The sequence below is a fragment of the Trachypithecus francoisi genome, unplaced genomic scaffold, assembly GCF_009764315.1.
Source record: "Trachypithecus francoisi isolate TF-2019V2 unplaced genomic scaffold, Tfra_2.0 Contig01579, whole genome shotgun sequence".
Taxonomy (NCBI): Eukaryota; Metazoa; Chordata; class Mammalia; order Primates; family Cercopithecidae; genus Trachypithecus; species Trachypithecus francoisi.
Genome location: NW_022681442.1, coordinates 34338916 through 34366633, shown reverse-complemented (window position 1 = coordinate 34366633; position 27718 = coordinate 34338916). Strand labels below are relative to the sequence as shown.

At 53.8% G+C, this 27718-nt stretch overlaps 1 protein-coding gene across 2 annotated transcripts in view; it reads right to left on the bottom strand.

The window, feature by feature from the left end:
* Nucleotides 1–1236: 1236 nt before the first annotated feature.
* RRP12 (ribosomal RNA processing 12 homolog) overlaps nucleotides 1237–27718 on the bottom strand; it is a 53198-nt gene continuing 26716 nt past the window's right edge. The window contains exons 11-35 of one of the 2 annotated variants that reach the window (XM_033187083.1): nucleotides 27453–27564; nucleotides 27124–27221; nucleotides 26535–26649; nucleotides 25043–25185; nucleotides 24708–24829; nucleotides 19855–19919; nucleotides 19600–19762; nucleotides 18990–19144; nucleotides 18677–18744; nucleotides 18018–18111; nucleotides 16858–17016; nucleotides 16679–16759; nucleotides 16418–16523; nucleotides 16124–16231; nucleotides 15383–15540; nucleotides 12996–13087; nucleotides 12700–12864; nucleotides 12404–12579; nucleotides 12066–12191; nucleotides 10124–10173; nucleotides 8802–8900; nucleotides 4760–4832; nucleotides 3160–3227; nucleotides 2755–2837; nucleotides 1237–1729 (exon numbers count right to left, since the gene is read on the bottom strand). In XM_033187083.1, the coding sequence (XP_033042974.1) occupies nucleotides 1627–1729; nucleotides 2755–2837; nucleotides 3160–3227; nucleotides 4760–4832; nucleotides 8802–8900; nucleotides 10124–10173; nucleotides 12066–12191; nucleotides 12404–12579; nucleotides 12700–12864; nucleotides 12996–13087; nucleotides 15383–15540; nucleotides 16124–16231; nucleotides 16418–16523; nucleotides 16679–16759; nucleotides 16858–17016; nucleotides 18018–18111; nucleotides 18677–18744; nucleotides 18990–19144; nucleotides 19600–19762; nucleotides 19855–19919; nucleotides 24708–24829; nucleotides 25043–25185; nucleotides 26535–26649; nucleotides 27124–27221; nucleotides 27453–27564 (2782 nt within the window). In that variant the 3' untranslated portion in view covers nucleotides 1237–1626. The remainder of the gene's footprint in view (nucleotides 1730–2754; nucleotides 2838–3159; nucleotides 3228–4759; nucleotides 4833–8801; nucleotides 8901–10123; nucleotides 10174–12065; nucleotides 12192–12403; nucleotides 12580–12699; nucleotides 12865–12995; nucleotides 13088–15382; nucleotides 15541–16123; nucleotides 16232–16417; nucleotides 16524–16678; nucleotides 16760–16857; nucleotides 17017–18017; nucleotides 18112–18676; nucleotides 18745–18989; nucleotides 19145–19599; nucleotides 19763–19854; nucleotides 19920–24707; nucleotides 24830–25042; nucleotides 25186–26534; nucleotides 26650–27123; nucleotides 27222–27452; nucleotides 27565–27718) is intronic. The other variant, XM_033187086.1, reaches the window with a different exon arrangement.

Below are 27718 nucleotides of genomic sequence, written 5' to 3'. Positions count from 1 at the left end.
GAGGCAGAAGAATTGTTTGAACCTGGGAGGCAGAAGTTGCAGTAAGCTGAGATCGGCCATTGCATTCCAGCCTGGGTGACAGGGCAAGACTCCATCAAAACAAACAAACAGACAGAAAAACACCAATGCTGGGCAATTGGCTCATACCCCTATCTACTTTATACGAAGCTTCCCAGTGCACGTGGTCACATTTCCTGAGAAAGGAAACAGGAAAGGACTGGGCTTGGCTTACTTCAACCCAACTTGTGTCCACAAGTGTAACAATGGGGAGTATGGTTAGATCCCCTCTGCAAATCTCTGGTAGCCACTCCTGACCACCTTTCTTGCTTGCTCTTTAATTCTAGATTTCTGTGAACAAGGCATGTAAACAGTGCCACCTCTGGGCCAAGTGTGGTTCCTCTTCGCTTTTCCTAGCCCCAAATCATCGGGAGGAAATGCCCTAATTTGGGTAGCAATGGACTCAGTCAAGACTTGGGTCCCCTTAGAGAATGAGTGGAAGAGTATGGTGGGACAGGCTGCTAGGAGGTGCACAGGGCCTCCTGGGACCATTATCAGAGCCAAGTGCCTTAGACTAGAATGGAAACGAGGAATATGTGTATGTGCTCGCCTCACATTAGGGGGATCTGAGATGGGAAGAATATATCAGTCAGGTGCTAGGGCACAAAACACACTCCTCATATTGGGGTGTGGGAACAGTGCTGCGGTTCTTTGCTTCTGGCTACCTGTGGGAGCGTATCCACACGAGGGGACCCGGACTGACAGGACAGTGACCTCAGCACCTCTGTGCCATGCCCTTCTCTGCTCCAGACCAACAAAGCTAGACCAGTGAATCACATCACACAAGCAGATCCCCTTGTCTGGAAAAAAAGAATGTGGGAAAACAGGGAGGTGAATGAACCAGGCTATGCTGAGCCCACTTGGAGGGGCTCAGCAAACACTTTGTTGAATCAACGAACAAAGATGCTGGAGAGACTTGTGACCAGGGCAGCAGGGGCAGTCCCTGGTGCTGAACTGCAGCTCCCAACACCAGCCCTGGGGCACTCGCTGCCCCTCCTGACACAGGTGGGTGCTTCCTGGCAAGTTCCAAAGCCTGTCCTATGGGCAAAGCATCATGATATGCCCTGGACTGGATGTAAGGAGTCAGACAGGAAGAGGTCAGGCCACTGCTGCCAACAACTGGACACTGTTCTTACCCCTGGAGGGGGCAGATTATGAAACAGTTTCTAGAAAAAAAAATGCAGGGATGAGACACATTTATTCTACATCTGGTCACAATAAATCTCACACACCCAGACCACAGCCAGGATGCCATGTGGGTACAAGCAGCTGGGGGAAATAGAGATCATCTGCTCTGGTGCTTGTGGCCACTCTGGGCAGAAAGCAAAGGTGCCCCATGGCACCTACTCAGAGGCACTGAGGCCACATTCCCATCTCCAGGCACCAGGGATGTCTTTGAAGGGTGATTCCATTTGGAGTTTCCAAAATCCAGGACTTCTGAGAGCCAAGCCCTAGTTCCAAGTCATCCTGAGTCCAGGCTCTGCCGGAATCTTGAGTACCTGGAGCTGGTGGCAAGGTAGCCTGGGGGCTGAAAGGGCCTCAGGCTGGATCACGGGGCAGCCCTGGGCCTCAGGGCCGACGATCCTTTCTGCGGTTTTTGTGTCCCACCTGGGAACCTCGCCGGGCAGCCTTCACCAGGCCTTTGAACTGTCCCTGCAGCTTCATCTTCTTCCTGCAGGGCCAAGGAACAGAAGGGTCACATCTGGCTGAGAATAGGAGCCCCTCCTGATGCCAAATGATGGCTCACCCCCAGCGCCAGCAGGGATGAGAAGTGGGCCTCCAGGTGGTGGCCAGCACATGAACTGTGCAGATCACGCGTGGTTCCAGCTTCCACACAGCTCATGTCCTGACCGGGACATTCCACTTTGGCACAATTATCCCCCTGGAAACAGGCCTCACTGCCATTCTTCCTCTAATGTACGTCCAGAGAAGGTCAAAGCTCCCTCTGCCCACCCATCCCTCTATTGAAAGGTAACTTACAATCCACAGAAGCTAGAATTTTAGAACACCATTTGCCTAGTAACATTAGTTTCCAAAGCAGTCCTACACATAACCCAATTTAAGGGCCAAAGTGGGAAACAACTCTAATTTCCCACCAATAAAGGGATTAGAAAAGCAAATTATACAAAGCTATTAAAAATGATGACTATGTAGAGTATGTATATACCAGAAAACATCTGTATGACATAATATCATGTTTAAAGAAGCAGTTCAGGGCCAGGCGCGGTGGCTCACGCCTGTAATCCCAGCACTTTGGGAGGCCGAGGCGTGAGGATCACGAAGTCAAGAGATTGAGACCATCCCAGTCAACATGGTGAAACCCTGTCTCTACTAAAAATACAAAAATTAGCTGGGCATGGTGGCGCGTGCCTGTGGTCCCAGCTACTCGGGAGGCTGAGGCAGGAGACTAGCTGGAACCCGGGAGGCAGAGGTTACAGTGAGCCAAGATTGCACCACTGCACTCCAGCCTGGTGAGAAAGCAAGACTCTGTCTCAAAAAAAATAAATAAATAAAGAAGCAGTTCAAGTCAGTAATATAGGTAGGTACCAGCTACACGATGTAGGTGCATGTTAAAAAATAAAAGCTAGAAGAGACTCAAATTGAGTTGAGAGTTTAATAAGGCCTTCCCTTCTTTAGAGCACTCTGCTCCCTCGTCCCCTCCCATCCTCCAGCCCCCAGCCTGGCACAGCACCATACCTGCGGTTGAGCTTGCTTCTGTTGAGGGGGATGTAGGCATAGGGATCTGGTCGGCCTTTCTTCTTCACATCACCTTTTGCTTTCTGCTCGCCCAGGAGAAAAACAGAGTCAGCTAGGAGTGTGGGGTTCCCCTTCTGTCCCTGTCCTAGACTTGACAGGCCTCATAACCTCCCTTCATCCTCTGCCTTAGGTGGTGCTAAAGAGCTCCTGTATCCTTGGAAGGCCATTCAACAAGGTCCCCCATTTCAGATGCCACAAGGCCTTGGTATACCCCTTCTTCTTTCCTGGCCTCAGTTGAGTTCCAGGAAGGTGCCTCTCAAGACAGTGATGGGCACAGCTCCTCCTTGCCCCTCCCTGGCACCTGTCCAGTGCCAGGAGACCCCATGCCCTATATGCAGTGCTTACCTTGGCCTTGTATTCGACCCCAGGCATAGCCTTCTTGGCTACAGGGCGATGAATGCCAGAGCCTCCAGCTATAGGAAGAACACAGGACCATGAGTCAGGCAAAGCCAGGGTAGCCTCCTCCTAGAAGGCAATGGGCACCCTCTCTGAGCAAGCTGCCAGGGAGCAGATGAGTGAAGACCAGGAACTTGGCTCTGTCTTCTATCAAACCAGGACAAAGACTTTTCTCGAGGAGGGACTGTCTGGTGATTTGACAGTTAGATCACTGGACTCCTCAGACTGACCCAGAATCCTTACAGCTTACCAGAAACCTCTGGGAACACATACATTCTCCACTAACACACTAACAAAAAATAACCCATATTCTCCAAAGTCAGACAGAATTCAGCTAGTCAGCCAGGCTGAACTCCCAGCTCTGCCACTTACAGCTCCAACCTCAGGCAAGCCTCTTAACCTCATCTGTAAGAGAAGACAGTTTAGGCTTTCCCCTCTTATCTCATTTGGATTTCACACAAACACTGAGACAGAAGGACAGCTATTTAACCCATTGTACAGATGTGAACACTGTGGCTTAGAGAGATCAGGATTCTTGCCCAAGGTCAGCTGTATTCTCCAGCCTGGACTTCAACACTCAACAACGAGTTGTGGATGGAATCCTACAATGCCAGCTTAGGGGGACTCTGAGATGACCAACACGAACCCCCCCATCCCCTGTGTTTTTGCAGATGAGAAACTAGAAGCTCAGAGACAGACAGTGTAACCAGGTCAAGGTCACACAGCTAAGCAGAGGTTGGACAAGCAGCCATGACCCCATGTCTCTGCCTCATCAACTGGCAGGTACTCCTGCCTCAGCACCACTCCATCCCAGGGCACAGTAGGTGAGCTGGCCCTGGCTCGTGGGCACCACAGGCAGAAGAGCCATGAGGTTGTGCAGCTGCGTTATGATGCTCTAGGGCTCTGAGGACACACCAGCTACTGGAATCAGAGGTTTCCCACAGGAGCCCCTGGACCTCCAGATGCAAAGCAAGGGCTCTGCTGCAAGTGCTTGGGGGCAGGGGTCCTGCACGGCTGCCCTGGGAGGAAGGAAGCAGAGGTGAAGCCATCTTGGCACTTCTAGCAGCTGCTCTAGGAGGGCAACAGCTGGTGGGCCCAGAGACAGAAATAGAGGGGAACCCTCTGGCCGGACCCAATATCAACCTTCCCAGTTCCCACCCCCAGCACCGGCCAAGTGGCTTCTCTAAATCCAGCCTCACTCAGGGCTGGTGCTCTTAGGGTGACCAAGAGAGGCAAGTAGCTCGCAGAAGGGGTAGGCTTAAGCCTCTTGGGAGGCCTGGGCAGGTAGAGAGGAGCTGCGGCTCAGAGCTCCTTAGAAGGCTGGTGGTTCCATGCATAGATCTCCTAACCCACAGGCTCTCCCACACCCCCAGGGCCCCTTAGACTCCAGGCCCGTCTTGAGTGTCATATCAGCCAACCTCTGTTGGTGCCAAGTGAGTACAACCAGGCTGTGCACCCTCATGGCCCTGCCACCCCTTCCTGTGACTCCCTTCCCTAATGTAGGTGACAGGGATCCATGTGTCCCAGGACAGAGGAGTGGAAGCCTCACCTTGGTACTGAGGGGGTATCTCCAGCTCATCCTCCTCAGCCTCTTTCTGGTGCTTGAGCTTCTGGTGCTTTTTCTATAAAGAGGGAATAGGTTGGGAGTGAGTGAACCAGGGGATGTGCCCACCCTTGGAATGCCAACAGTAACAGCAGAGTACCCTGCATCGAGCAGGAGAGGCCCTCTGCTAAGAACCCCACCTCTTACTTACAGATGGGGAAACTAAGGCCCAGAGAGGGCAAAGAACTGTCTAAAGCCAAGCAGTGCAGGAGAGAAGCTCTGGCCACGTCTGGACTGGCAGGCTGGTGGCGGCTGCTCCTGCTCTGCCTTTCCACTCTGGGCCCCACCAAGGCCTGCAATTGCCCAGAGGGCTTCTGACATCAGCTTACCCAGCCTTCCTAATGGGGAAAATGAGGTCCCTGGCCTCTTCAGAGAGAACAGCTTTACCAGTTCTTTGCTTCACACAAACCCCACCCCACTCTCCCTATTAATCACTCACTTATTGATCCCCTACTAAGTGCCAGGCCCTAGGGACACAGGGCACAGGATCTAGTTCCTGTGCTCCAGGGGCTCTCAGGCAGGTGGGAGACCCTTGCTCAAGCCAGTCATCACTGATCCTCAACAGTGCTACCATCCCAGTAGGTATGAGCATGGACAGTGAGACACGTCAACTTGTCAAATTATATTGAACAGGAAGTGACAGAGCACCTACTGTGCGCCTGGCGCTGTGTTAGGCAGTCCAAGGGAAGGAGGGAGAGCCTGACAGCAGCCCCAGCCCACCAGATGTGAGCCCAGTAATCAACAATCAGGCCATGCAGAGACATGCTGTGCAGGGAGGGGAGGTAAACAGAGGCAGCCCCAGCTGGCAGGGCTGGTCCCTGCACTGTGGTGTGTGCCACTGTGCCCCAGAAGCATCTTGAAACTGCAGATTCCCAGGGCTCCAGCTACCCAGGGGATCCAGAGGCAGGCTCAGAGGCCAACCAGGGTAAAGGTGTGGCAGGTAAAGGGATCAGCCTGGGCAGAGTGAACAGGCTGCAGCACACACAGGGTGTGCCTGGGAGATGGGGAACACCAGGTCCACTGGCCAAAGCCCAGCTGAATGGGTTCCTAGTGGAGAAACAGGAACTGCGAGGAAGCTGACTCTGGCTGCACCATGGGGGACAATGGCTGAGCTGACTCTTGGTTCAGCTGGTGCCTGGTCAAGAGCCCAGCCTGCTGGCCTTAAATGGAGGCAGCTACTTGAACCCCAGCACTTCATGCTCCCACAGAGGTTGGCAGAAGAGTTAGAACTTGGCCAGGTGCGGTGGCTCAATCCTGTAATCCCAGCACTTTGGGAGGCTGAGGCAGGTGGATCACGAGATCAGGAGTTCGAGACCAGCCTGACCAACATGATAAAACCCCATCTCCACTAAAAATACAAAAATGAGCCAGGCGTGGTGGCATGCGCCTGTAATCCCAGCTACTCAGGAGGCTGAGGCAGGAGAATCACTTGAACCCGGGAGCGGGAGGTTGCAGTGAGCCAAGACTGCACCACTACACTCCAGCCTGGGCGAAAGAGCAAGACTTCATCTCAAGGAAAAAAAAAGAGTTAGAACTCAGCAACTGCCGGCCAAAAAAAGAGTTAGAACTCAGCAACTGCCGGCCGGGCGCGGTGGCTCACGCCTGTAATCCCAGCACTTTGGGAGGCCGAGGAGAGCGGATCACGAGGTCAGGAGATCGAGACCATCCTGGCTAACACGGTGAAACTCCGTCTCTACTAAAATTACAAAAAAAAAAAATTAGCCAGGCGTAGTGGCGAGCGCCTGTAGTCCCAGCTACTTGGAGGCTGAGGCAGGTGGATCACGAGATCAGGAGTTCGAGACCAGCCTGACCAACATGATAAAACCCCATCTCCACTAAAAATACAAAAATGAGCCAGGCGTGGTGGCATGCGCCTGTAATCCCAGCTACTCAGGAGGCTGAGGCAGGAGAATCACTTGAACCCGGGAGCGGGAGGTTGCAGTGAGCCAAGACTGCACCACTACACTCCAGCCTGGGCGAAAGAGCAAGACTTCATCTCAAGGAAAAAAAAAGAGTTAGAACTCAGCAACTGCCGGCCAAAAAAAGAGTTAGAACTCAGCAACTGCCGGCCGGGCGCGGTGGCTCACGCCTGTAATCCCAGCACTTTGGGAGGCCGAGGAGAGCGGATCACGAGGTCAGGAGATCGAGACCATCCTGGCTAACACGGTGAAACTCCGTCTCTACTAAAATTACAAAAAAAAAAAATTAGCCAGGCGTAGTGGCGAGCGCCTGTAGTCCCAGCTACTTGGGAGGCTGAGGCAGGAGAATGGCGTGAACCTGGGAGGCGGAGCTTGCAGTGATCCGTGATCACGCCACTGCACTGTAGCCTGGGCGACAGAGCAAGACTCCGTCTCAAAAAAAAAAAAAAAAAAGAACTCAGCAACTGCCATGCAAAAAACCCTCTACGGGTCTCAGTGGCAGGAGCCAGCCACAGAGTGCAGCTGCCCTAGGGCCCTCTCAGTGCCTGGAGACAAGGCGTCTGCCCAGTCCCGCTCTGCCCGGGGCAGTGGGGCCATCCTTAGAAGGCCGTGGTCGGTTCTCCACGGCCAGGAAAAGCCACATGTGAAGATTCGCTTAAGAAACCCAGGAGGCGGCCGGGCGCGGTGGCTCAAGCCTGTAATCCCAGCACTTTGGGAGGCCGAGACGGGTGGATCACGAGGTCAGGAGATCGAGACCATCCTGGCTAACACGGTGAAACCCCGTCTCTACTAAAAAAATACAAAAAATTAGCCGGGCGAGATGGCGGGCGCCTGTAGTCCCAGCTACTCGGGAGGCTGAGGCAGGAGAATGGCGTAAACCCGGGAGGCGGAGCTTGCAGTGAGCCGAGATCGCGCCACTGCACTCCAGCCTGGGTGACAGAGCAAGACTCCGTCTCAAAAAAAAAAAAAAAAGGCCGGGCGCGGTGGCTCAAGCCTGTAATCCCAGCACTTTGGGAGGCCGAGACGGGCGGATCACGAGGTCAGGAGATCGAGACCATCCTGGCTAATACGGTGAAACCCTGTCTCTACTTAAAAAATACAAAAAACTAGCCGGGCGACGAGGCGGGCGCCTGTAGTCCCAGCTACTCGGGAAGCTGAGGCAGGAGAATGGCATAAACCTGGAGGCGGAGCTTGCAGTGAGCTGAGATCCGGCCACTGCACTCCAGTCTGGGTGGCAGAGCAAGACTCCGTCTCAAAAAAAAAAAAAAAAAAGAAAAAAAAGAAACCCAGGAGGCGGCCGGGCGCGGTGGCTCAAGCCTGTAATCCAGCACTTTGGGAGGCCGAGACGGGTGGATCACGAGGTCAGGAGATCGAGACCATCCTGGCTAACACGGTGAAACCCCGTCTCTACTAAAAAAATACAAAAAATTAGCCGGGCGAGATGGCGGGCGCCTGTAGTCCCAGCTACTCGGGAGGCTGAGGCAGGAGAATGGCGTAAACCCGGGAGGCGGAGCTTGCAGTGAGCCGAGATCGCGCCACTGCACTCCAGCCTGGGTGACAGAGCAAGACTCCGTCTCAAAAAAAAAAAAAAAAGGCCGGGCGCGGTGGCTCAAGCCTGTAATCCCAGCACTTTGGGAGGCCGAGACGGGCGGATCACGAGGTCAGGAGATCGAGACCATCCTGGCTAATACGGTGAAACCCTGTCTCTACTTAAAAAATACAAAAAACTAGCCGGGCGACGAGGCGGGCGCCTGTAGTCCCAGCTACTCGGGAAGCTGAGGCAGGAGAATGGCATAAACCTGGGAGGCGGAGCTTGCAGTGAGCTGAGATCCGGCCACTGCACTCCAGTCTGGGTGGCAGAGCAAGACTCCGTCTCAAAAAAAAAAAAAAAAAGAAAAAAAAAGAAACCCAGGAGGCTTTGACTGGAAAAAGATTTCCAGGAAAAGTGAATAATCAGTCACGACAGCTTACTTGGCATCACTAAGTGGCAAGCACTGTACACAGAAACCAAGACTTGAGCCAGGCAGTCTGGGCCCAGAGACACATGTTTGGCAGACAACTGCCGTCACCTGGAAAGGGAGACTAGACTGGCCCGAGGGTGGCCTCTCGGAGGAGGCAAGCAGAGGAAGGACTCCCAGTAGGTGAAGCTGTCCCACAGGAGCAGTTGCCTGGGGGCAGAGAGGGGCAGGAGGGTTTTCAGCAGAAGCCCCACTGCTTTTCCTCAAGGGCATCCCAGAGGGGCTTCACGCATCAGAGGCTGCTCAGGTCCTCAGCTACTCTCTGACCCAGGACTCTGGATATGTACTCAGCTCTTCAAACAGAATCCTGCGCTGTCACAATGCTCTAATAACAAAGCTCCTCCTCAGGCCATGCTGGGCCGATGGACACTTGGCAAGGCATATGGGCAGACATTCATAAATATGATGCCAATGAAAATGGGGATGTGGGGGAAGTCTGTAACACGTCAGGCACTATACTAATGCACCTTACACACCCAATCTTACCAAACTGTCCCAATGACTCCACCAGGTGGTCTATTTATAACCCCACTTTACAGATCAGGAATATGAGGCTTTAAAAGATTAGGCTAAAGCCAAAATGGGACCCCAGAGCCTGCCGCTTCCCCACTGATACCACTACACCCCTGATGTAGGCACCTGTCACCTGCGGGTGGTGCCCAGGAAGGCTGGATGGGCTGGGGCACAGTCTGGAAGGACAGAGAGGGAAGAAACTGCTCCAGGATGGAAATGTTCCACTGAGCTTGAGACTGGCAGGTATTGGGTGACCGGCTGGGCCCACTTCACCCTTGCTGGTTCAGGTGGGGCAGCTAACAGGCTGTTTCCATCCTGGGAGGCAGCACTGCCAGGGCAACAGGGGTCATGGTGGCAAAGAGGTTGAATTCCTGGGCTTAGGAGACTGGAAAACCAGGGTTCAAATTCTTGGTTTGCACAGACTGAGCCCTGTGACCCTGGGCAGGCTACTTACCTCTGTACACTCCTCTGGTCACAGGGACGACGGAGTCCCTATCTTCGTGAGGCTATGTGGGGTCCTCAGCACAGTGCCGGGCACACAGCCATGCTCTCCCATGGTGGAAGACCCCACCCCATGCAGGAGCATGCAGGGAAGCTGCTGCCCTTGCCTCTGCACAGCACATGCCCTTGCTAGAGAGACAAGGGTCTCTGCCTTCTTTCTCCTTTAACTAGACAACCATCACCCTGTCCTGCACGGCACCCACAGCCTTCTGGACCACCTGCTATGCACACCTGCGAGGATGCACTGAGCATTCTGGAAACAGGGCAGGTCCAATATCTATGTGTGGTGGGGGTGAGAAGCTGTGGGGCCCAGGCTTAGGTCTGAAGCCCTAGCTCCCCCGTCCGCAGGAACTACTCACACTCCTGACGATCACATCTTCCATTAGGTCAGCCATCCCTTCATCTTCACCTGGAGCCAAAAAAGAGGTCCATGAGCGCTGTGGGAGCTCCTCAAACCTACCCTTTCCTTCTGCCCCTCCTGGCTCACCAGGCTGAGGGGGCACCAACTCCAGCCCCAGAAATTTGCCTTCCTCAGACCCATATCATCCTTCTGCTAGAAGAGGTGAGACCCCTGAGCACTGCCCCTTTCCCCTTTCCATCCTAGGCCCTAGGTATAATGGCCCCTCAAAGAAGTGGTGATCCTATTTTTGAGGTGAATATGGCTTTGTTTGAAACTTGTTTCCCCACTCACCCACCCTTCATTGTTTGAGATTTGAAGAAAGCCCAGGTTTCCGGGGGAGTCAGGCACTCCCGCAGCCCCATACACGCCCCCACTGTGCCAGCAAGGCTTCATTCTCCTGTTTGAAACCTCTGTCCCATGCAGTATGTGCTGGGCTCCATGTGGGGATACAAAGTATGAAACTGACCAGTTGGAGGGAAGAGAAACTCAGACAAAGTCAATCAACAACCAAAAGACAATAGAGAACACCTGACCAGCCATGTGCAGTGGCTCACACCTGTAATCCCCGCACTCTGGGAGGCCGAGGTGGGAGGATCACCTGAGGTCAGGAGTTCGAGACCAATCTGCAACATGACAAAACTCCGTCACTACTAAAAATACAAAAATTAGCTGGGCATGGTGGCGCATGCCTGTAGTCCCCAGCACTTGAGAGACTAAGGCAGGAGAATTGCATGAACTCAGGACATGGAGACTGCAGTGACTCGAGACCGAGCCACTGCACTCCAGCCTGCGTGATACAGCGAGACTCTATCACCAAAGAAAGCATATGACTAAGGGCTGAAGACTGGGTTTCCTCTGGGCTTGGCAGGAGTTCTGGGGGAATCAGGCCTATAGGCTGAGGGGCCCAGGAAAGGCTACAAAAGGGGCTTTGAGCTGAATGCTGAAGAGCAGGGGATTTGGAAAGGCAGAGAGAGAGGGGAGGGGTCCTGACCGCCTCAGGAATGCCTGGGCACCAAGGGGGACAGGAGATGGGAAAGTATACAGGGGTGAGAGAGGAGCAGAGAAGACGCCAGACACGGAAATATAACAGATACATGTACACCAAGCACATACGTTGTACCTGTTACAACGATTCATATTCATTCCAACCTGCAAAAGTGGGTATTAGGATTGTATGATATCCACTCCGAAGCAAGGAAATGGAGCTAAGGAGAGGCTGACTGAGTGGCTGCAGTCACGTGGCTGGTAAGTTGGGTGTATGTGGAGCAGTGAGGCTCCAGTTAGGAGGTGCAGTGAGACAAGGGCCCAAGCTCATAGCAGTGGGAACCAAACAAAGGGAAGACAGGTGTGTTCCTGAAGACCTAGGTGTTTCTTAGCTCATGGGTGGATATGTGCAGAGGTGCCACGAAAGACTAAAGAGGGCTCCGAGATGCCACACCCGAGGGACTCCCTGGCAACAAGAGCATTGGGATTGGGAAGTTGGGAGGGTTTCAGCCTCTGGCTCTTTCTGCCTCTATCTATTCTGCCTGAATCATCTTCAGGGCCTTAGCCAAGTTTGCATTAAAAAAAAAAAGAGGAAGGAAGACAAGGAGAAAGGAGGAGGGGGGAAGAGGAGGAGAAAAACAGGAGAGAGTAACAGCGCATCACACACAGTAAGGGGAAGTACCATTTCTGATAGTTTCCTTTGAGTTAAATACGTATTGTATAAATGGCTCGGTTACAACATAAAAAGATTTCTTAATGTTTCTCAAAAAAAGTTTGAGAAACTCAAAAAGTTTGAGGAAGCTGCCAAGAGAAGAGCTTCTTAGGTCTGTTTTTACCCACGCTTCCTCAGCAAGAGGTCACCAAAGGAATAAATGAACACGGTGAATAAATGAATGGAAAAGCGCGTTGGGCCCCACCTTTGGTGCCTTCCTCTTCCTCCGTCTTGTTGCCATCTGCCTCCTCCCTTATGATCAGCCGGCCATCAGCGCTCACCTTGAAGCCATGGTCCTTCTTCCTGCCCCGGCCTGGCCCTGGCTGTGTGGCTGGGATGGAGAGTTTGGCATGAGGAGGTGGAAGGCCAGTGCCATGCTACTCACCCTCATCATGACCAACAAGCCCATCTCAGGGACCCCAAACAGGCACCTCTCAGCCCTGCCCATAGGCCTGCCATGGATGCCATGCCCTACCCACCACCTGAGAACCTGGCACCATGGCAAGTCTGTTTTCTGAGTGCACGGGCCAGCCCTGTGCTTACCCAGGACTCGTTGGGCCACCTTGGGATCCAGGAAGTTGAGGGGCTCGTCCCCACCACCCTCCTTCAGCCATGCCTGGCTCCTCTGTCGCGCCAGCTTCCGCTGCTCCTTGCCCCGGCTTCTTTCCTCCTCCTCATTGTCCTCCTCGTCCTCTGAGTCAGCCAAAATCTCCTCAATGCTAAAGACAGAGAAGTCCCCAGTCAGAGTGCTCCTGGGAGAGGCGGGGGTCGGCGGGCATTGCCTGGGCAGGCCCTTGGGTTGGGAGACACGAGGTCCCATGGCCCTACCATGGTCTTACCTGTCGCCTTTGCCCTGGGTGGGCTCCTCCTCCTCCTCCTCTTCCTCCTCCTCTGTGGCAGCCTGGCTCAGGGCTCGGTGCCTCTTGGCCCGGGCCTCAGCTTTCCGAATGTTGACCAGGACTTTGTGGTACTCCTCGGGCAACAGCCTTTTCACCAGCTCAAATCTGGGGGTAGCAAGGAAGGGCTGATCAGAGGCACTGGCCGGACAGCACAACCCAGAATTAGTGTCCCTGGTAGGACTGGAAATCCTCGGCTCCTCGCCTGCCCTATCCCCACCCCCGCTCAGTGCACAGACCCAAACTTGCGGATGAACTTGGTGAAGAGGTTGCGAAGCTTCATGCGGAAGTGCCGCCGCATGTCATCTGAAAGCTTCCCAATGGCTTCCATCTGCGGGACAGAGCACCGGGCTTTCAGGGAGGCGAGCCTTCCACACTGCCCCCTTTCACTGCTGTCCAGCCCAGGGACGCAGGATGATCAAGCCCAGCTGAGGGGAGGGTTAGTGTGGCCCTGCTCCTGGCCCACACCCCGGCCCAGTCATGCTTCCCTTGGGTAGGCAGGCCCCATCTTTCCTCTGCACCCTCCTTCAGGACATAGGCCTGAGCACCCTCGCAGGATGAGAGCTTTAGTCTTCTCAACAGTGCTTGGTACTTGACATATATCCTCTCCTTGAATCCTTGGACTACCCCTGAGATACAGGCTATCACCCCCTATTTATAGAAGAGGATACGGCGGCACAGAGGGTAAAGTGTTTGCTAAATGGCCATAGAGATGGGAGTTCAGCCCAGACTCATCTAACACTGTGGCTCCTGCTTCGCTCCTAGCACCCCAAGATTTCTCTTGGTCCCCTATGTCCCTTTTATCTCACTGCATTCTGCTTTGGCTGGATTCCTCTTAGCCTTAATCTGGCCCAGTTTGGGTTACATATGCAGGTGGCAGATCTTATCTCCAGAGACTCCCAAATGGGCTAGGGGATAGGGCCTGTGTCTACTCTTTTTTTTGAGACGGAGTCTTGCTCTGTTGCCTAGACTGGAGTGCAATGGCATGATCTCAGCTCACTGTAACCTCCACCTCCCGGGTTCAAGCAATTCTCCTGCCTTAGCTTCCTGAATAGCTGGGATTACAGGCGCCTGCTACCACGCCTGGCTAATTTTTGTATTTTTAGTAATAGATAGGGTTTTACCATGCTGGCCAGGCTGGTCTTGAACTCCCAACCTCAGGCGATCCGCCCACCTCAGCCTCCCAAAGTACTGGGATTACAGGCGTGAGCCACCGTGCCCGGTTTTTTTTTTTTTTTTTTTTGAGACACAGTCTTGCTCTGTCACCCTGGCTGGAGTGCAATGGCATGGTCTTGGCTCACTGCAACCTCCACCTCCCAGGTTCAAGCAATTCTCACACCTCAGCCACATGAATAGTTGGGACTACAGGTGCGCACCACCACGCCTGGCTAATTTTTGTATTTTTTAGTAGAAATGGGGCTTCGCCATGTTGGCCAGGCTGGTCTCAAATTACTGACTTCAAGTGATCCACCCGCCTTGGCATCCCAAAGTGCTAGGGTTACAGGTGTGAGCCACTGCTCCTGGCCTCCCCATCCACTCTTTGAAGGGCTTCTATAAATCCTTTTTTTTTTTTTGAGATGGAGTCTTGCTCTGTCACCCAGGCTGAAGTGCAATGTGCAATCTTGGCTCACTGCAACCTCCACCTCCTGGGTTCAAGCGATTCTCCTGCCTCAGCCTCCCAAACAGCTGGGATTATAGGCACCTGCCAACACGCCCAGCTAATTTTTGTATTTTTAGTAGAGACGGGGTTTCACCATGTTGGCCAGGATGGTCTCAAACTCCTGAACTCAAGTGATCTGTCTGCCTTGGCCTCCCAAAGTGGTGGGATTACAGGCATGAGCTACTGCACCCAGCCAGGACTTCTATAAATTTGAATAACTCCATGATGGATCACTGCTCTAGCTGTTCTCCTCACCTTGGTCCCTAGTTAGGCTGCAGGCTTTGAGGGCAGCGGGAAGGCATGCTGATTCTCATCTGTCCCTTCCTATCTTGAACCCAAGGCCAGACCCAAAGAAAATATGCAAGAGGGACCTAGAGGTCTGATGTGACTCAAGCCAGTGGCACACGGGAAACTGAGGCAGCGGGTACAGAGAACAGCTTGTCTGGAAGCCTGTCCCAGCCTGGGCGAGGATTCTCTTGGGCAGGAGAGGGCCAGGGACCCTATACTAAGGGGCTCTTCAGATCCTTCTGCAGCCCAGCAGGGGACCCAAAGGAACGGCCTCTAACCAGCAAGGTCAAAATGCAAGATGGTTAAAAAAAAAAAAGGCAAGATGAGGGGGTCCTGTGAAGGGAGAGCCCAGCATCTGAGTCCCACAATCTGGAAAATCTCTGACCTCAGTTTCCCCATGTGTAAAATGAGGAGCGGCCCTGCCCGTGGGTCTCTGCCCTGAAGAGCCCCTGTTTCCTTCCATGTAGGGCTCTGGGGTGAAGAAAGCCACCTGGGCAGTGTGCCCCCTGCTCACCTCCACCTGATGGGCATTCCCCTATGGGTCCCTTTTAGGGCTCCTTAATGACCTTCTGGCTACAAAAAGAAAGTTTGAAACTTGCTGGCCTTGAGGCTTGCCGGGCCCATGCCAGCAGCTCAGAGGCCACCCTGCTACCTGCTAAGGGGAACGGGGACACTTACCACCAGCTGCACGTGCTTGGCCAGGTGTGCCATATCCATGACAGTCACCGCCACCTTGATGAAGCCCAGTGCGGACTTGACCACATCACGGGTGCGGGAGGCCAGAAGCAGGCACACGTTCTCCAGCAGCTGCTCCACTGTGCTGGTCCCCATCAGACCTATGGCAGTCAGGGGGGTCACTGTCTAAGACCTAGGACCCCACCCAGACCCAAACCCTCCCCATCGGAAAACAGCCACTCAAATGTCAGTAGAAGCTGACATTGAGAGCCTTTCTGTATGTCCAGGATGGTTCCAATCACGCTCCATGGAGTGGTTTTGGGTCCTTTTATCACCCTGAGGTGGGTGCTATTTCTTACTTCCAGTTTAGAGATAGGAAACTGAGGTACTACGAGGCTAATCAAGCTGTTCTAGGTCTCATGTGGTTGCCAAGAGGCAGGACTAGGACTAAAATTCAGCCATCGGCCCTAACCGCCTCCTAACCACTCTGACAGTGGGATGCAGGGCCGCTGGACTGCACAGTCACATGAGGGGACAGGCCTGAGGAAGGTGCCTTGGCATAGCCGCAAGGGCGGGAGAAAGAGACCCACAGGAAGGGAGACAGGCAGGCAAGCTGGGCTGGGTGCGGCTTTTCTGCCTTCCTCCAGGCACCTTTTCCCAGTTCCAGGAGCCACCTTATCCTGATCTTTCGGACATCTTCCTACCCTGAGAGCTTCTCAGACCTTCTAGGAAATAAGCATTTACCTTTAAACTCGAAAAGGAGGTGGGTCAGGGCCAGGATGCTGCAGCTGACCATGGTCACCGCGCCCACCAGGCCAGGGTAGATCAGGACGAGGTAGCGCTGCAGGGCCTCTGGGGACAGAGACCAAGGTGGGTCAAGCAAGAAGGACCCATTAGGTAGGAGGACTGAGGGCCAGAGAGGAGCAGCCTGCCCCGGGCCAGGGCACGGAGCTCTCTCCACCTTTTTTGAGGGGTGCTTCCCCACGCCCAGTCTATGAGCAGAGTGTCCACCCCCAGCCCGCATCACCTGGGCCTCACCTTCCTGGTTGGAGCCAAACCTTAGGAAAGCATGGCCCATCTCCACGAGCAGCGCAAAAGCATTCTTCCGTGCGCCCACCGACACCTCCTTGGTGCACAGGATCACCTGGCCAAGACAGCCCCATCAGCCTCTGCCCCCTAAGCCATCCGGCTGGGCAGCGAATCGAGTCCCCGTACTCCCATCACTGCCCTCCCTGGATCCTGAGGCCCTTAAGAGCTACATTCCAGGGACCCTCCTCTAAAACACATCCGCACGCTCACCTCTGGGACGAGGGCAGTGATGAACTCCTCGTGCTCAGCTGAGAGCTTCCTCACGATGTGTAGGAGGCACTTCAAACGGGGCTGTGGGCAGGGGGCTACCAGTCAGGACCCCTCAATGCTACCTCCACCCCACAAGCCTCAACAGTGGCTCCTTCCTGGTATTGCCCTAGAGCCCTCACCCTCTTGGCGGGCGAGGAGGTGCTCCGCAGCGAGTCCAGCAGCGTCTTCTTCAGGTCCTCCAGGTGGCTCTGCACGAAGAGGGCCCCGGGGCCCTGAGGACTGGCACACACCTCCTCCAGCACTCGGTAGGCCTTCTTCTGCACCCCGTGGGCCTTACTCTGGCAGACAGGAACGGGTGAGGGAGGCCTGGGCTCACCCCCGTCCAATGCCATCCACGGAGCATCCCCCAGCACTGGAGGGATTCTGAGCAGAAGTGGGCCCTGCCCCGCGGGGGCTCACGTGGCCTGACAGAGGACCAGTGGAATGTGGACAGCAAGTGGTTAACTCCTGGGCAAGGCACAGGGGTTGGGGGTGTGTGCCGTGGGGCCCACCAATCCACTCCACTCGCCCAGCTCCAGACAGCGCTCACTCCAGTGGCCTGAGCTCATGGTGCCTGGCACATGCCAAGGCCTGTACACCTGCTGCTCTTTCCAGCCAGAGCACTCCTCTCTCACCTTCCAAGACTGACAACTCCTTGCTCCTCCAAGCCAGCTCTCTGTCACACTCCCCCAACCCCCAACCCCAGACACCTTTCCCGAGGTGAGGTGGCCTGGCCCTGGATTTCCATGTCCACCTGCAGTGCTGCCCAAGAGCACTTCTCACACTATTAGGTAACTGCTACTAAACTGTAGTAGTGGGGGCAGCTTTCAGGGGGTCACTGGTGGGCTGAGATCTGCAGAGTGCTGGCCACAGCAGAGGGCATTTCAAGCCTAGGACCTAAACCCTGCAAAGGCACAGACGGGGCCTGTTATATCAGGGGGCCTTAAGGCAGCTGAAGGAGGCTGCAGCAGGGGTAGAGGAGAGTGGAATGGGTGGGATGAAGCTCAGGCCGGTCTGGGATGGGCCTGGGGAGTAAGCCAGGCAAAGAAGCATGGCCTTGGTTCTACAAGAGTCACTCAGCAGGCAAGGCCTAAGCACTGCTGTGCATTTCAGTCCCTTTGGGACCTACAAGACAGATGGGCTACACAGGACACAGAGGGAAGCCACTGCAGGAGAAAGCAGACAGGGACCTGATCTTGGGAAGCAGCAAGGGACAAAGACATGAAAACAGGCCCCACCTTCCCACAACCCACCTGCCCCCAAGCGTGGCTGTGTGGGGCTCCTGGCCACTGAGGCTTACCTCTAGGTAGGGCCGGATGGTGGAGTACAGCTTGCTGATGGCGGCTTCGTCAGCACACGGAGCCAAGGCCACGACCAGGTCCAGGACAGACAATCTGCTCGGGGCAGGAGACCAAAGAGAGGGGTGGGGAGCTGGAGAAGGGCACAGACTACCAGTGTTCTTATGTCTACTGGGTACGGGGAGGTGGGAGAAGTCAGGGTGAGGACAAGGGGCTTGAAGGAGCTCATGAACAATAATAGCTAGCACCTAATTGAGCATTCATCATGTACCACGCACTGTTCCTGGTGTTTTACACCTGCTAACTCCTTCAATCCTCATAGCAACCTTGTTGCAAGAACGATTATCATGCCCATTTTACAGATGAGGCCTTAGAGGCAGAATGGATAAGTAATTTGTCCAAGGTCACACAGCCCATAAGTGATGGGGCTGGGATCAGAACCTGGGCAATGTGTCTCCTGGGTCCTTGTTCCTGCCTAGGAGACTAAATAGTCTCTCCAGGAAGAAGGAACTAGTCAGCACAGCCTCTCAGCACAGCCTAGACAATTAATACCACAAGATTTCCTTAAATAATGCAAGAGGGAACCCACAGTGTTCTGCCAGATGCACCCTCCAGCTCCCTGGGATGCTCCAGCTCAAGTGGGAGGCCCTGAGCGTGTTACCTGGTAAAGTCAGAGCTGGCAGGGTCGAGCACCTTCTCACTGGCTTTTTCCAGGAGACTGTTCACCAACTTGAGGCCCCGACGGAATGAGGAGAGAGTTGTTGAGGAGGAGCGAAAGAAAGCAGCAATGGCAGCAGTCCCAGAGCGGCCTCCCCACCACCAGCAGCCCCCAGCCCTGCCCAAGTCACGACTGCTGGTATGTGCTCCAGAACGCAGAGACCCACATGAGTCCTGGTGGGTAGGGTCTCTGCCTCTCTGACACTGCCCACCTAAGAGCTACCCTCCTCCCTCCTTCCCTCCCTCTCATGGCTCACCTGAGTGTCAGTGATGGTGAGGTAAGTTCTGATGGTTTCCAGCACAGCCCGGCGAGGGGCTGGAGTGTCCCCGGCTGCCACAGGCTGCCCATACAGGTTGAAGAGGATCGGCAGAAAGTTCTTGGCAAAACGACTCACTTCAACACGGTCGGCCTCTGGCAAAAGGACCAAAGTTTGCACTAAAGGCACAGGAGTTGACTGTGCCTCAGTGGCTGCTGGGGCTGTGGCCCAGAGGCCTTCTCTTAGGGGAGCTGGCAGGACTTGGAACCCATACGTTGTGGCAGGAGCTGAGCCAGGGTATGGAGAGCCTGCTGCCCCAGTGGCCCGTGGTCCTCAATGGCTCCAACCCCAGGGAGCCAGCAAAGTGGCAGCCACTCGACACTAACTGAACAACCCGTAGCAGCTGTCAGCACACTGGAAGTAAAGGTAAGAGGGAAGGGTGGTTTCCAGCCTCCTACTATCCCCTGGGGTCTGCAGCAGAAGCAGCAAAGGATGAGCCCCAGAGGCAAGTCTCTGTGACTCTGCTTGGAAAGGAGCGTAGCAAGCCAGGGGATAGGGCCAGGGACTTGTGTCATCCTCCCCAGCCCCCATTCCCACAACCCACACGTACCTGCCTGGCAGCCCTTGGTGATGAGGGTACGCAGGGCCTGGCACACGGTGACCCTCAGGTCTGGACGCTCGCTGATGGCCGTGCCCAGCGTTCGTGCCAGCCCTTTGAAGGAGGTGGCCACATCCGTAGGCCTCGTGCAGAATCCAGGCAGGAGTGTCCAGATCTGGAGAAGGAGGGGACAATAAAGGAAAGTGACATAGAGCCACCCATGCCCCTGTGCGCTTCTCCCCACGCCCTCCCCTAGTTGACCCTTACCTGCCACTGCAGTGTGTCGTAGATCTTAGACTCCACTGTGCTGCCTGCCTGAGCCAGGTCCATGGCTGTAGTGTGATACAGGGACAGAGTATGAGCCCAGCACCCTCCTAGCCAACGGCCTTATTACCAAACCAAACCAGAAGCCCAATGATGAGGACAGGAATATTATGGGTGACTTCCCCCATCCCCATAAATTAAATCATAGCTGTTCATTCTAAAATACTACAATGAACCTATAATAAACAGAAAGCAAATGTCTCTTCATACTCCCACTCCCCCAGAGATAGCCTCTGTTTCTTTTTTTTTTGAGACAGAGTCTCATTCTGTTGCCCAGGCTAGAGTGCAGTGGCACGATCGCGGCTCACTGCAAGCTCCGCCTCCCAGGTTCACACCATTCTCCTGCCTCAGCCTCCCGAATAGCTGGGACTACAGGTGCCTGCCACCACGCCTGGCTAATTTTTTGTATTTTTAGTAGAGACAGGGTTTCACCATGTTAGCCAGGATGGTCTTGATCTCCTGACCTCGTGATCCGCCCGCCTCAGCCTCCCAAAGTGCTGGGATTACAGGCGTTAGCCACTGTGCCCAGCTAGCCTCTGTTTCTTGTAACTGTTTTATACTTCTTTAAACACATGCCCACTTTTTGTTTTGTTTTGTTTTTTTGAGACAGGGTCTCACTTTGTGGCCTAGGCTGGAGTGCAGTGGTGCAATCTGGGCTCACTGCAGCCTTGACCTCCCAGGCTCACGTGATCCTCCTACCTTAGCCTCCCAAGTAGCAGGGACTACGGGTGCGCATGCCACCATACCCAGCTAACTTTTTGTAGACACAGGGTTTCACCATGTTGCCCAGACTGGTCTCGAATTCCTAAGTTCAGGCGATCCACGTGCCTCGGCCTCCTAAAGTGCTGGGATTACAGGTTATAACACTGCGCCCAGCCACACGCCCACTTTTAAAAACATAAATAGGCCGGGCGCGGTGGCTCATGCCTGTAATCTCAGCACTTTGGGAGGCTGAGGTGGGTGGATCATGAGGTCAGGAGATCGATACCATCCCGGCTAACACGGTGAAATCCCGTCTCTACTAAAAATACAAAAAATTAGCCAGGCGTGGTGGGGGGCGCCTGTAGTCCCAGCTACTCAGTAAGCTGAGGCAGAAGAATGGTGTGAACTCGGAAGGTGGAGCTTGCATCAAGGACGGAGTCTTGCTATGTTGCCCAGGCTGTTCTTGAACTCTTGGCCTCACGCAATCCTTCTGCCTCAGCCTCTCAGAGTGTTGGGATTACACGTGTAAGCTACTGCCTCAGCCTCCCGAGTAGCTGGGATTACAGGCGCGTGCCACCATGCCCAGCTAATTTTTGTATTTTTAGTAGAGACGGGGTTTCTCCATGTTGTTTAGGCTGGTCTCGAACTCCTGACGTCATGATCCGCCCATTTCAGCCTCCCAAAGTGCTGGGATCACAGGTATGAGCCACTGTGCCTGGCCTTACTTTCTTCTCTAAGCACTTCCTGTATATTCTCACAAGATCATGTGTGAAACCAGGAAACCATGCCCTACCGCAGGCTTTCTCAATCTTGACAATGTGGAAATTTTAGGCCTAGTACTTTTTGTTGTGTGAGGCCATCCTGTGCATTGCAGGGTGCTTAGCAGCATCCTGACCTCTATCCACTAGATGCCAGAGCACCCTTCCCCCAACGGTAACAACCAAAAATGTCTCCAGGCATTGCCAAATGTCCTACAGGCAGCAAAATCACCCTCCTTGTTGAGAACCACTGCCCTAGACCAGGAGTCAGCCAACTTTTTGTGCAAAAGGGCCAGTACTTTAAGCTTGGCAGGCCATATGATTCATATTTTTCTTTTTTGAGACAGACTCTCACTCCGTTGCCCAGGCTGGAGTGCAGTGGCGCGACCTCAGCTCACTGCAACCTCCACCCCGCTTGGGGTTCAAGTGATTCTCCTGCCTCAGCCTCCCGAGTAGCTGGGATTATAGGCACCCGCCACCACGCCTGGCTAATTTTTGTATTTTTAGTAGAGATAGGGTTTCACCATGTTGGCCAGGCTGGTCTCAAGCTCCTGACTTCAGGTGCTCTACCCACCTCAGCCTCCCCAAGTGCTAGGATTACAGGTGTGAGCCACTGTGGCCAGCCCGCAATACATATGATTTCTATCACAATAACTCTGTCATTAAAAAGTAGTGTGACAGGCTGAGCATGGTGGTTCACGCCTGTACTCCCAGCACTTTGGGAGGCCGAGGCAGGCAGATCATCTGAGGTCAGGAGTTTGAGACCAGCCTGGCCAACATGGTGAAACCCCATCTGTATTAAAAACACAAAAAAATGTTTAAAAGTGAGCCGGGTATGGTGGCATCTGCCTGTAGTCCTAGCTACGTGGAAGGCTGAGGCAGGGGAATCGCTTGAATTCGGGAGGCGGAAGTTGCAGTGAGCTGAGATCACACCACTGCACTCCAACCTGGGTGATAAAGCAAGAATAAATGTGGCTGCGTTCCAAAAAAATTTTATTTACAGGCTGGACACAGTGGCTCATGCCTGTAATCCCAACACTTTGGGAGGCCAAGGCAGGTGGACCGCCTGAAGTCAGGAGTTCAAGATTAGCCTGGCCAACATGGTGAAACCCCGTCTCTACTAAAAATACAAAATTAGCTGGGCATGGTGGCAGATGCCTGTAATCCCAGCTCCTCGGGAGGCTGAGGCAGGAGAATCTCTTGAACCCAGGAGGTGGAGATTGCAGTAAGCTGAGATCGCGCCATTGCACTCCAGCCTGGGCGAAAAGAGCGAGAGTTCGTCTCAAAAAAACAAAAAAAAAAAAGAAAATTTATTTACAAAAACAGACAGTGGATGAAATAGTTTAGCAATGCTGCCCTAGATCCTCAAAATCCAATGAAAACAAAAATCTCCTGAAGCCATCACTAGGCCGAGCAATGTAACTCGATGCTCTGCCTATCATCATGTAGGCCTGAGTCTGTCTAATACAGGTCAGGAGTAAACTAGAGGATAAATGGAGAGAGGAGACCATGATCACGAAGGAGAAGAAACTATGTCTGAAAGCAGAGGGGCAGGGGATTGGGGATGTGCAGCCTGAAGAAAGAACACCTCTGGGGTAATCATTTTCAAATACACGTATATTACCTACAGTCACGCATCGCTTGACAGGGTGCGTTCTGAGAAATGCATTGGTAGGTGATTTTATTGTGTTCATAGCATAGAGTGTATTTACACAAACCTAGATGGCACAGCCCCTCCACACCTGGGCTATGTGGTGTAGTCTATTGCTCCTAGGCTAAAACCTGGACAGCATGTTGCTGTACTGAGTGCTGCAGGCAACTGTAATACAATGTTAAGTATGTGTATATCTAAACACACGTAAATACTGAAAAAGTACAGTAAAATATGGTATTATCATCTTAGGAGACCACCATCATTGAAACGTCATGTGGTGACTGTGTATATGTATGTACATATATACATATATATTCATATATATAAATACACCTGGCTAGGCGCGGTGGCTCACATCTGTAATCCCAGCACTTTGGGAGGCCGGGGCGGGCAGATCACCTGAGGTCAGGAGTTTGAGACCAGCCTGGCTGCCATGACAAAACCCTGTCACTACTAAAAATACAAAAATTAGCCAGGTGCAGTGGTGGGTACCTGTAGTCCCAGCTACTCGAGAGGCTGAGGCAGGAAAATCACTTGAATCGGGAAGGTGGAGGTTGCAGTGAGTGGAGATTGCACCACTGCACTCCAGTCTGGGAGACAGAGTGAGACTCCATCTCAAATAAATAAATAGGCCGGGTGCGGTGGCTCACGCCTATAATCCCAGCACTTTGGGAGGCCGAGGCGGGTGGATCACGAGGTCAGGAGATCCAGACCATCCTGGCTAACAGGGTGAAACCCCGTCTCTACTAAAAATACAAAAAAGCCGGGTGTGGTGGTGGGCGCCTGTAGTCCCAGCTACTTGGGAGGCTGAGGCAGAAGACTGGCGTGAACCTGGAAGGCGGAGCTTGCAGTGAGCCAAGATCACACCACTGCACTCCAGCCTGGGCGACACAGCAAGACTCCGTCTCAAAAAATAAAAAAAGTAAAATAAATAAATAAATAAAAATAATAATAAAAATATATACCAACAGGCTGGGCATGGTGGCTCATACCTGTAACCTCGGGACTTTGGGAGGCTGAGGCAGGTGGATTACCTGAGATCAGGCATTCAAAACCAGCCTGGCCAATATGGTGAAACCCCATTTGTACTAAAAATACAAAATTAGGCGGGTATGGTGGTGGGCACCTGTAATCCCAGCTACTCGAGAGGCTGAGGCAGGAGAATGGCTTGAACCTGGGAGGCAGAGGTTGCAGTGAGCTGAGATCAGCCACTGCACTCCAGCCTGGGCAACAAGAGCAAAACTCCGTCTCAAAAAATAATAATAATAATAAAGCAAACAAATAAATAAATACACCTAGAAGTATATAAAAGTATACATACGTATAAACAAACATATCACAAACTTTTACAAAATCGATCTCAAGGGCTTGCGTGAGGAAGAAGGGGCACAGCTGTTCTCTGTGATCCAAAGGGGAAGAACAAGGCCCAGTTGGGGCAGCTCCATGTGGAGGCAGCTCCTGTCTCACAGGGCAAGCTCTGCCACAGGGAGGGCTACGTGGCCACGCCTCGGAGCAGCAGGGAGAGAGACAGGCACTCAAGCACTGGCTGGCCACCTGCTCGGCAGAGGGATGTTGCCAAATGTCTTGAAGGCTAGGTGTGTGGGACTCAGCACCCTTCCCAACCCCTTCTGTGAAGGCTTCAGGACTGTGCGGAACCTCAGGTCACACACAGGCACTTCTACCTTTGCTCTTCAGGGTGTTAGCCAGGGGCAAGAAGTAGGTGGTGAAGAAACCAAGTCGCGTTTCCTGAACGTGGTCTCGGATGACAGGCAGCAGCCAACTCCGTGGGAAATCCAGAGCCTCCCTGGGAGGAGAATGGGAAGAACCCAGTGAGGATGAGGGGACAGCCCTGAGGGCAGTACATAGCGTACTGAGCCCAGGACAGAGCGAGACCTCCTCTGGCCCCTCCTGCTGAGCCCTGCACTGACACAGACTTTAGCCCACAGCAGCAGACATCCTTTCCAGGGGAGAGAACAAGCCTGGGGCTTGTCAGGAAGCCAGTCAGGGCCACACTTACTCAGAGCCATCAATTTCCAAAGGCACAGCCTGCAGCACCACCTCAGGTCCCATACTGGTCACCGCAGCCCCCACTGCCTGGTCGAGAGCCGCCGTGTGGGGGAAATGAGGGGAGAGGCGCAGGTCACACAGGGACTGGAGGCACTGGAGCAGAGATGAGTGACCACACATCAAGACATGCTCAAAAGCTGGGACCCATGACAAGACCCCGCCAAAAGATGAGGCCGGAATTCTGGGCCTGGGTTCAATGCTACACCAGTGGGTACAGACTGAGAACCCAATTAACCACTGGTGACTGTAAAATCCCAGGGCCTAGGATTTTACAAAATTCTGTTACATTTAATGACATATAAAAATTTGGGCCGGGCGCGGTGGCTCAAGCCTGTAATCCCAGCACTTTGGGAGGCCGAGACGGGCGGATCACGAGGTCAGGAGATCGAGACCATCCTGGCTAACACGGTGAAACCCCGTCTCTACTAAAATACAAAAAACTAGCCGGGCGAGGTGGCGGGCGCCTGTGGTCCCAGCTACTCGGGAGGCTGAGGCAGGAGAATGGCGTGAACCCGGGAGGCGGAGCTTGCAGTGAGCTGAGATCCGCCACTGCACTCCAGACCGGGCGACAGAGCAAGACTCCGTCTCAAAAAAAAAAATAAAATAAAATAAAATAAAAAAATAAAAATTTGGAAATTTCAACACAAATGTAGATTTCCAATTTATCTTCGAAAATGGGACACATTTATCTTGTCTGCATGTAACAATTAGCAAATCAGCAGGCGCTGAGGAGACAAAGCTGCACCCTTGGGTTCACCCGGGCCACAGCCCTCCCCCAGTCACACTTTCATGGCCCTGCCTGGCCTCTTGTATAAAGCCAAATTGGCCAACCTTATCTATGAGGGCTCCAGCCAGGCCTCTTGAGGGAGACCCTGTCCTCCCACCAGGGTTCCTTTTTTCCAGCATGGGAGGGAGTCAGCGAGGAAGGCCCCACAAGGCCAGGAGCGGCTGCCTCTGCTGATGCGGGACCAGTCTGGGGGCTTCCTCAGGCCCCTACTCTCTCCTGGACTAGGGTCTGCTCAGGATCCCTGAGTGATCCCTGATCCTTAAATGGTTAACCCTGGACTGGAGGAAGCTTCCTGGAACCTAGGGCTGTTGAGAACATCAACACTATACTCACTGGTTACAGGAAACTTACGATAACTGAAATGTAAAAGATAAGGGCTGGGGGTAAGGGAAAGCAAATAGATTCCCTAAGCTTCAAAACTAGCAACTCCAGCAAAGACTAGTGAGCAGGTGGGGGGACTCTCACCATTTTTCCTGCCCCTCCCTTATTGGCCCAGTCACCTTCCAGGGGATACTGCATGGGGCACCTGCTATGGCCCTGTCGGGGTAGGGTGGGGAGCAGAGTGCAGAGATAACAGACACACATGCCCTCCAGGAGCCCACAGTCTAAGGGCCAGCACCACCTCCTGCCCTGGCCCCATTCGCTCCTCACTCACCTTCCTCATCACAGGGTGGGCCTGTCTCCCACACACCTCAAAGAAGACACACAGCAGCTGCAACACGGAGCTCCAGGCCGCATGGAATTTGTATGTCAGGCCCTCCTCCACTGCCCTGCCAAGGGGGCGGCACAGTCAGGGCCACGGTCACATGCCACCCTGTGCCCCCCACCAGAGAAAGTCAATGACCAGCACCCTGAGCTACAGACGCTAGCTGGCCAGCAAGAATGGGGCCCCAGGACAGACAACGGAAGAGAACTAACATTTGTGACATGCCCACACTCCGTATGTTAAGAGTTTAATTTAGATAATGCTAGTGCTTAAAGAAAAATCGATGAGGTGGTTATCTGACCCAACTTCAGATGGGGAAACCACTAGGAAACCAAGAGGTGAGGTGTGGCTAAAACATGGCAGGCGCTCAAGTCCACAGTAGCTGCTCTGACAGATGTTCAGTAAGCAGCCTGCAATCCCGTAAAGCACTGCCACTGCAAGCCTGGCCCACAGCAGGTGGACAGTCGAGCAGTCGTATTATATAGAACTTTCCTCAAGGTACCACCATCCCTTCCTAACACGGACACCATATCCTCACCTGAACATCTTGGCAACAGACTGGGCAGGGCCCGAGGCTGAGGAGGTCACAGAGCCAATATCAGCCATGTGGGGAGCCACGCATTCCTTCAGGATCTCCTGCAAAGAGAGGCCACAGGCTTTCTGGGCCCAAGGTAGCCCCCCAGGACCACTCTCCCCTCCCAGGTGATAGCTTCCTGGGAGTCTAAGAAAGCTTCGAAGAAACCTATCTCCCATTTTGAGAGCGGCCTCTCTGGGCCTGAGCTGGTAGCCTGGGGCCAGTGCTGGGAAAGACAGGGCAGCCCGCAGAAGCCCCTGTGTTCTCTGCTTCCTCAGCTAAAGTTGCAGTACCTTGAGGCTCTGCGTGGCAGCAGTCACCACTTGCGAGTGTGGGGAAAGGAGGCAGGTCACCGCGGTTCCAAAAAAGCGAGGGAGGTGGCCTAGCCCCAGGTCCCACTGCAACCTGTCAAAACAAAAGGTTTCTGTGGGGCCTGGCCCTGAGTCCTGGGGACCCGGGCAACCAGGGCTCAGGGCTGAGATGGCCCAGGTCTGAAAACAATCACAAACCCACCGATCTCCAGGGCTCTATAGGGCCCTTCGGGTGGGTGGTTTTAAAA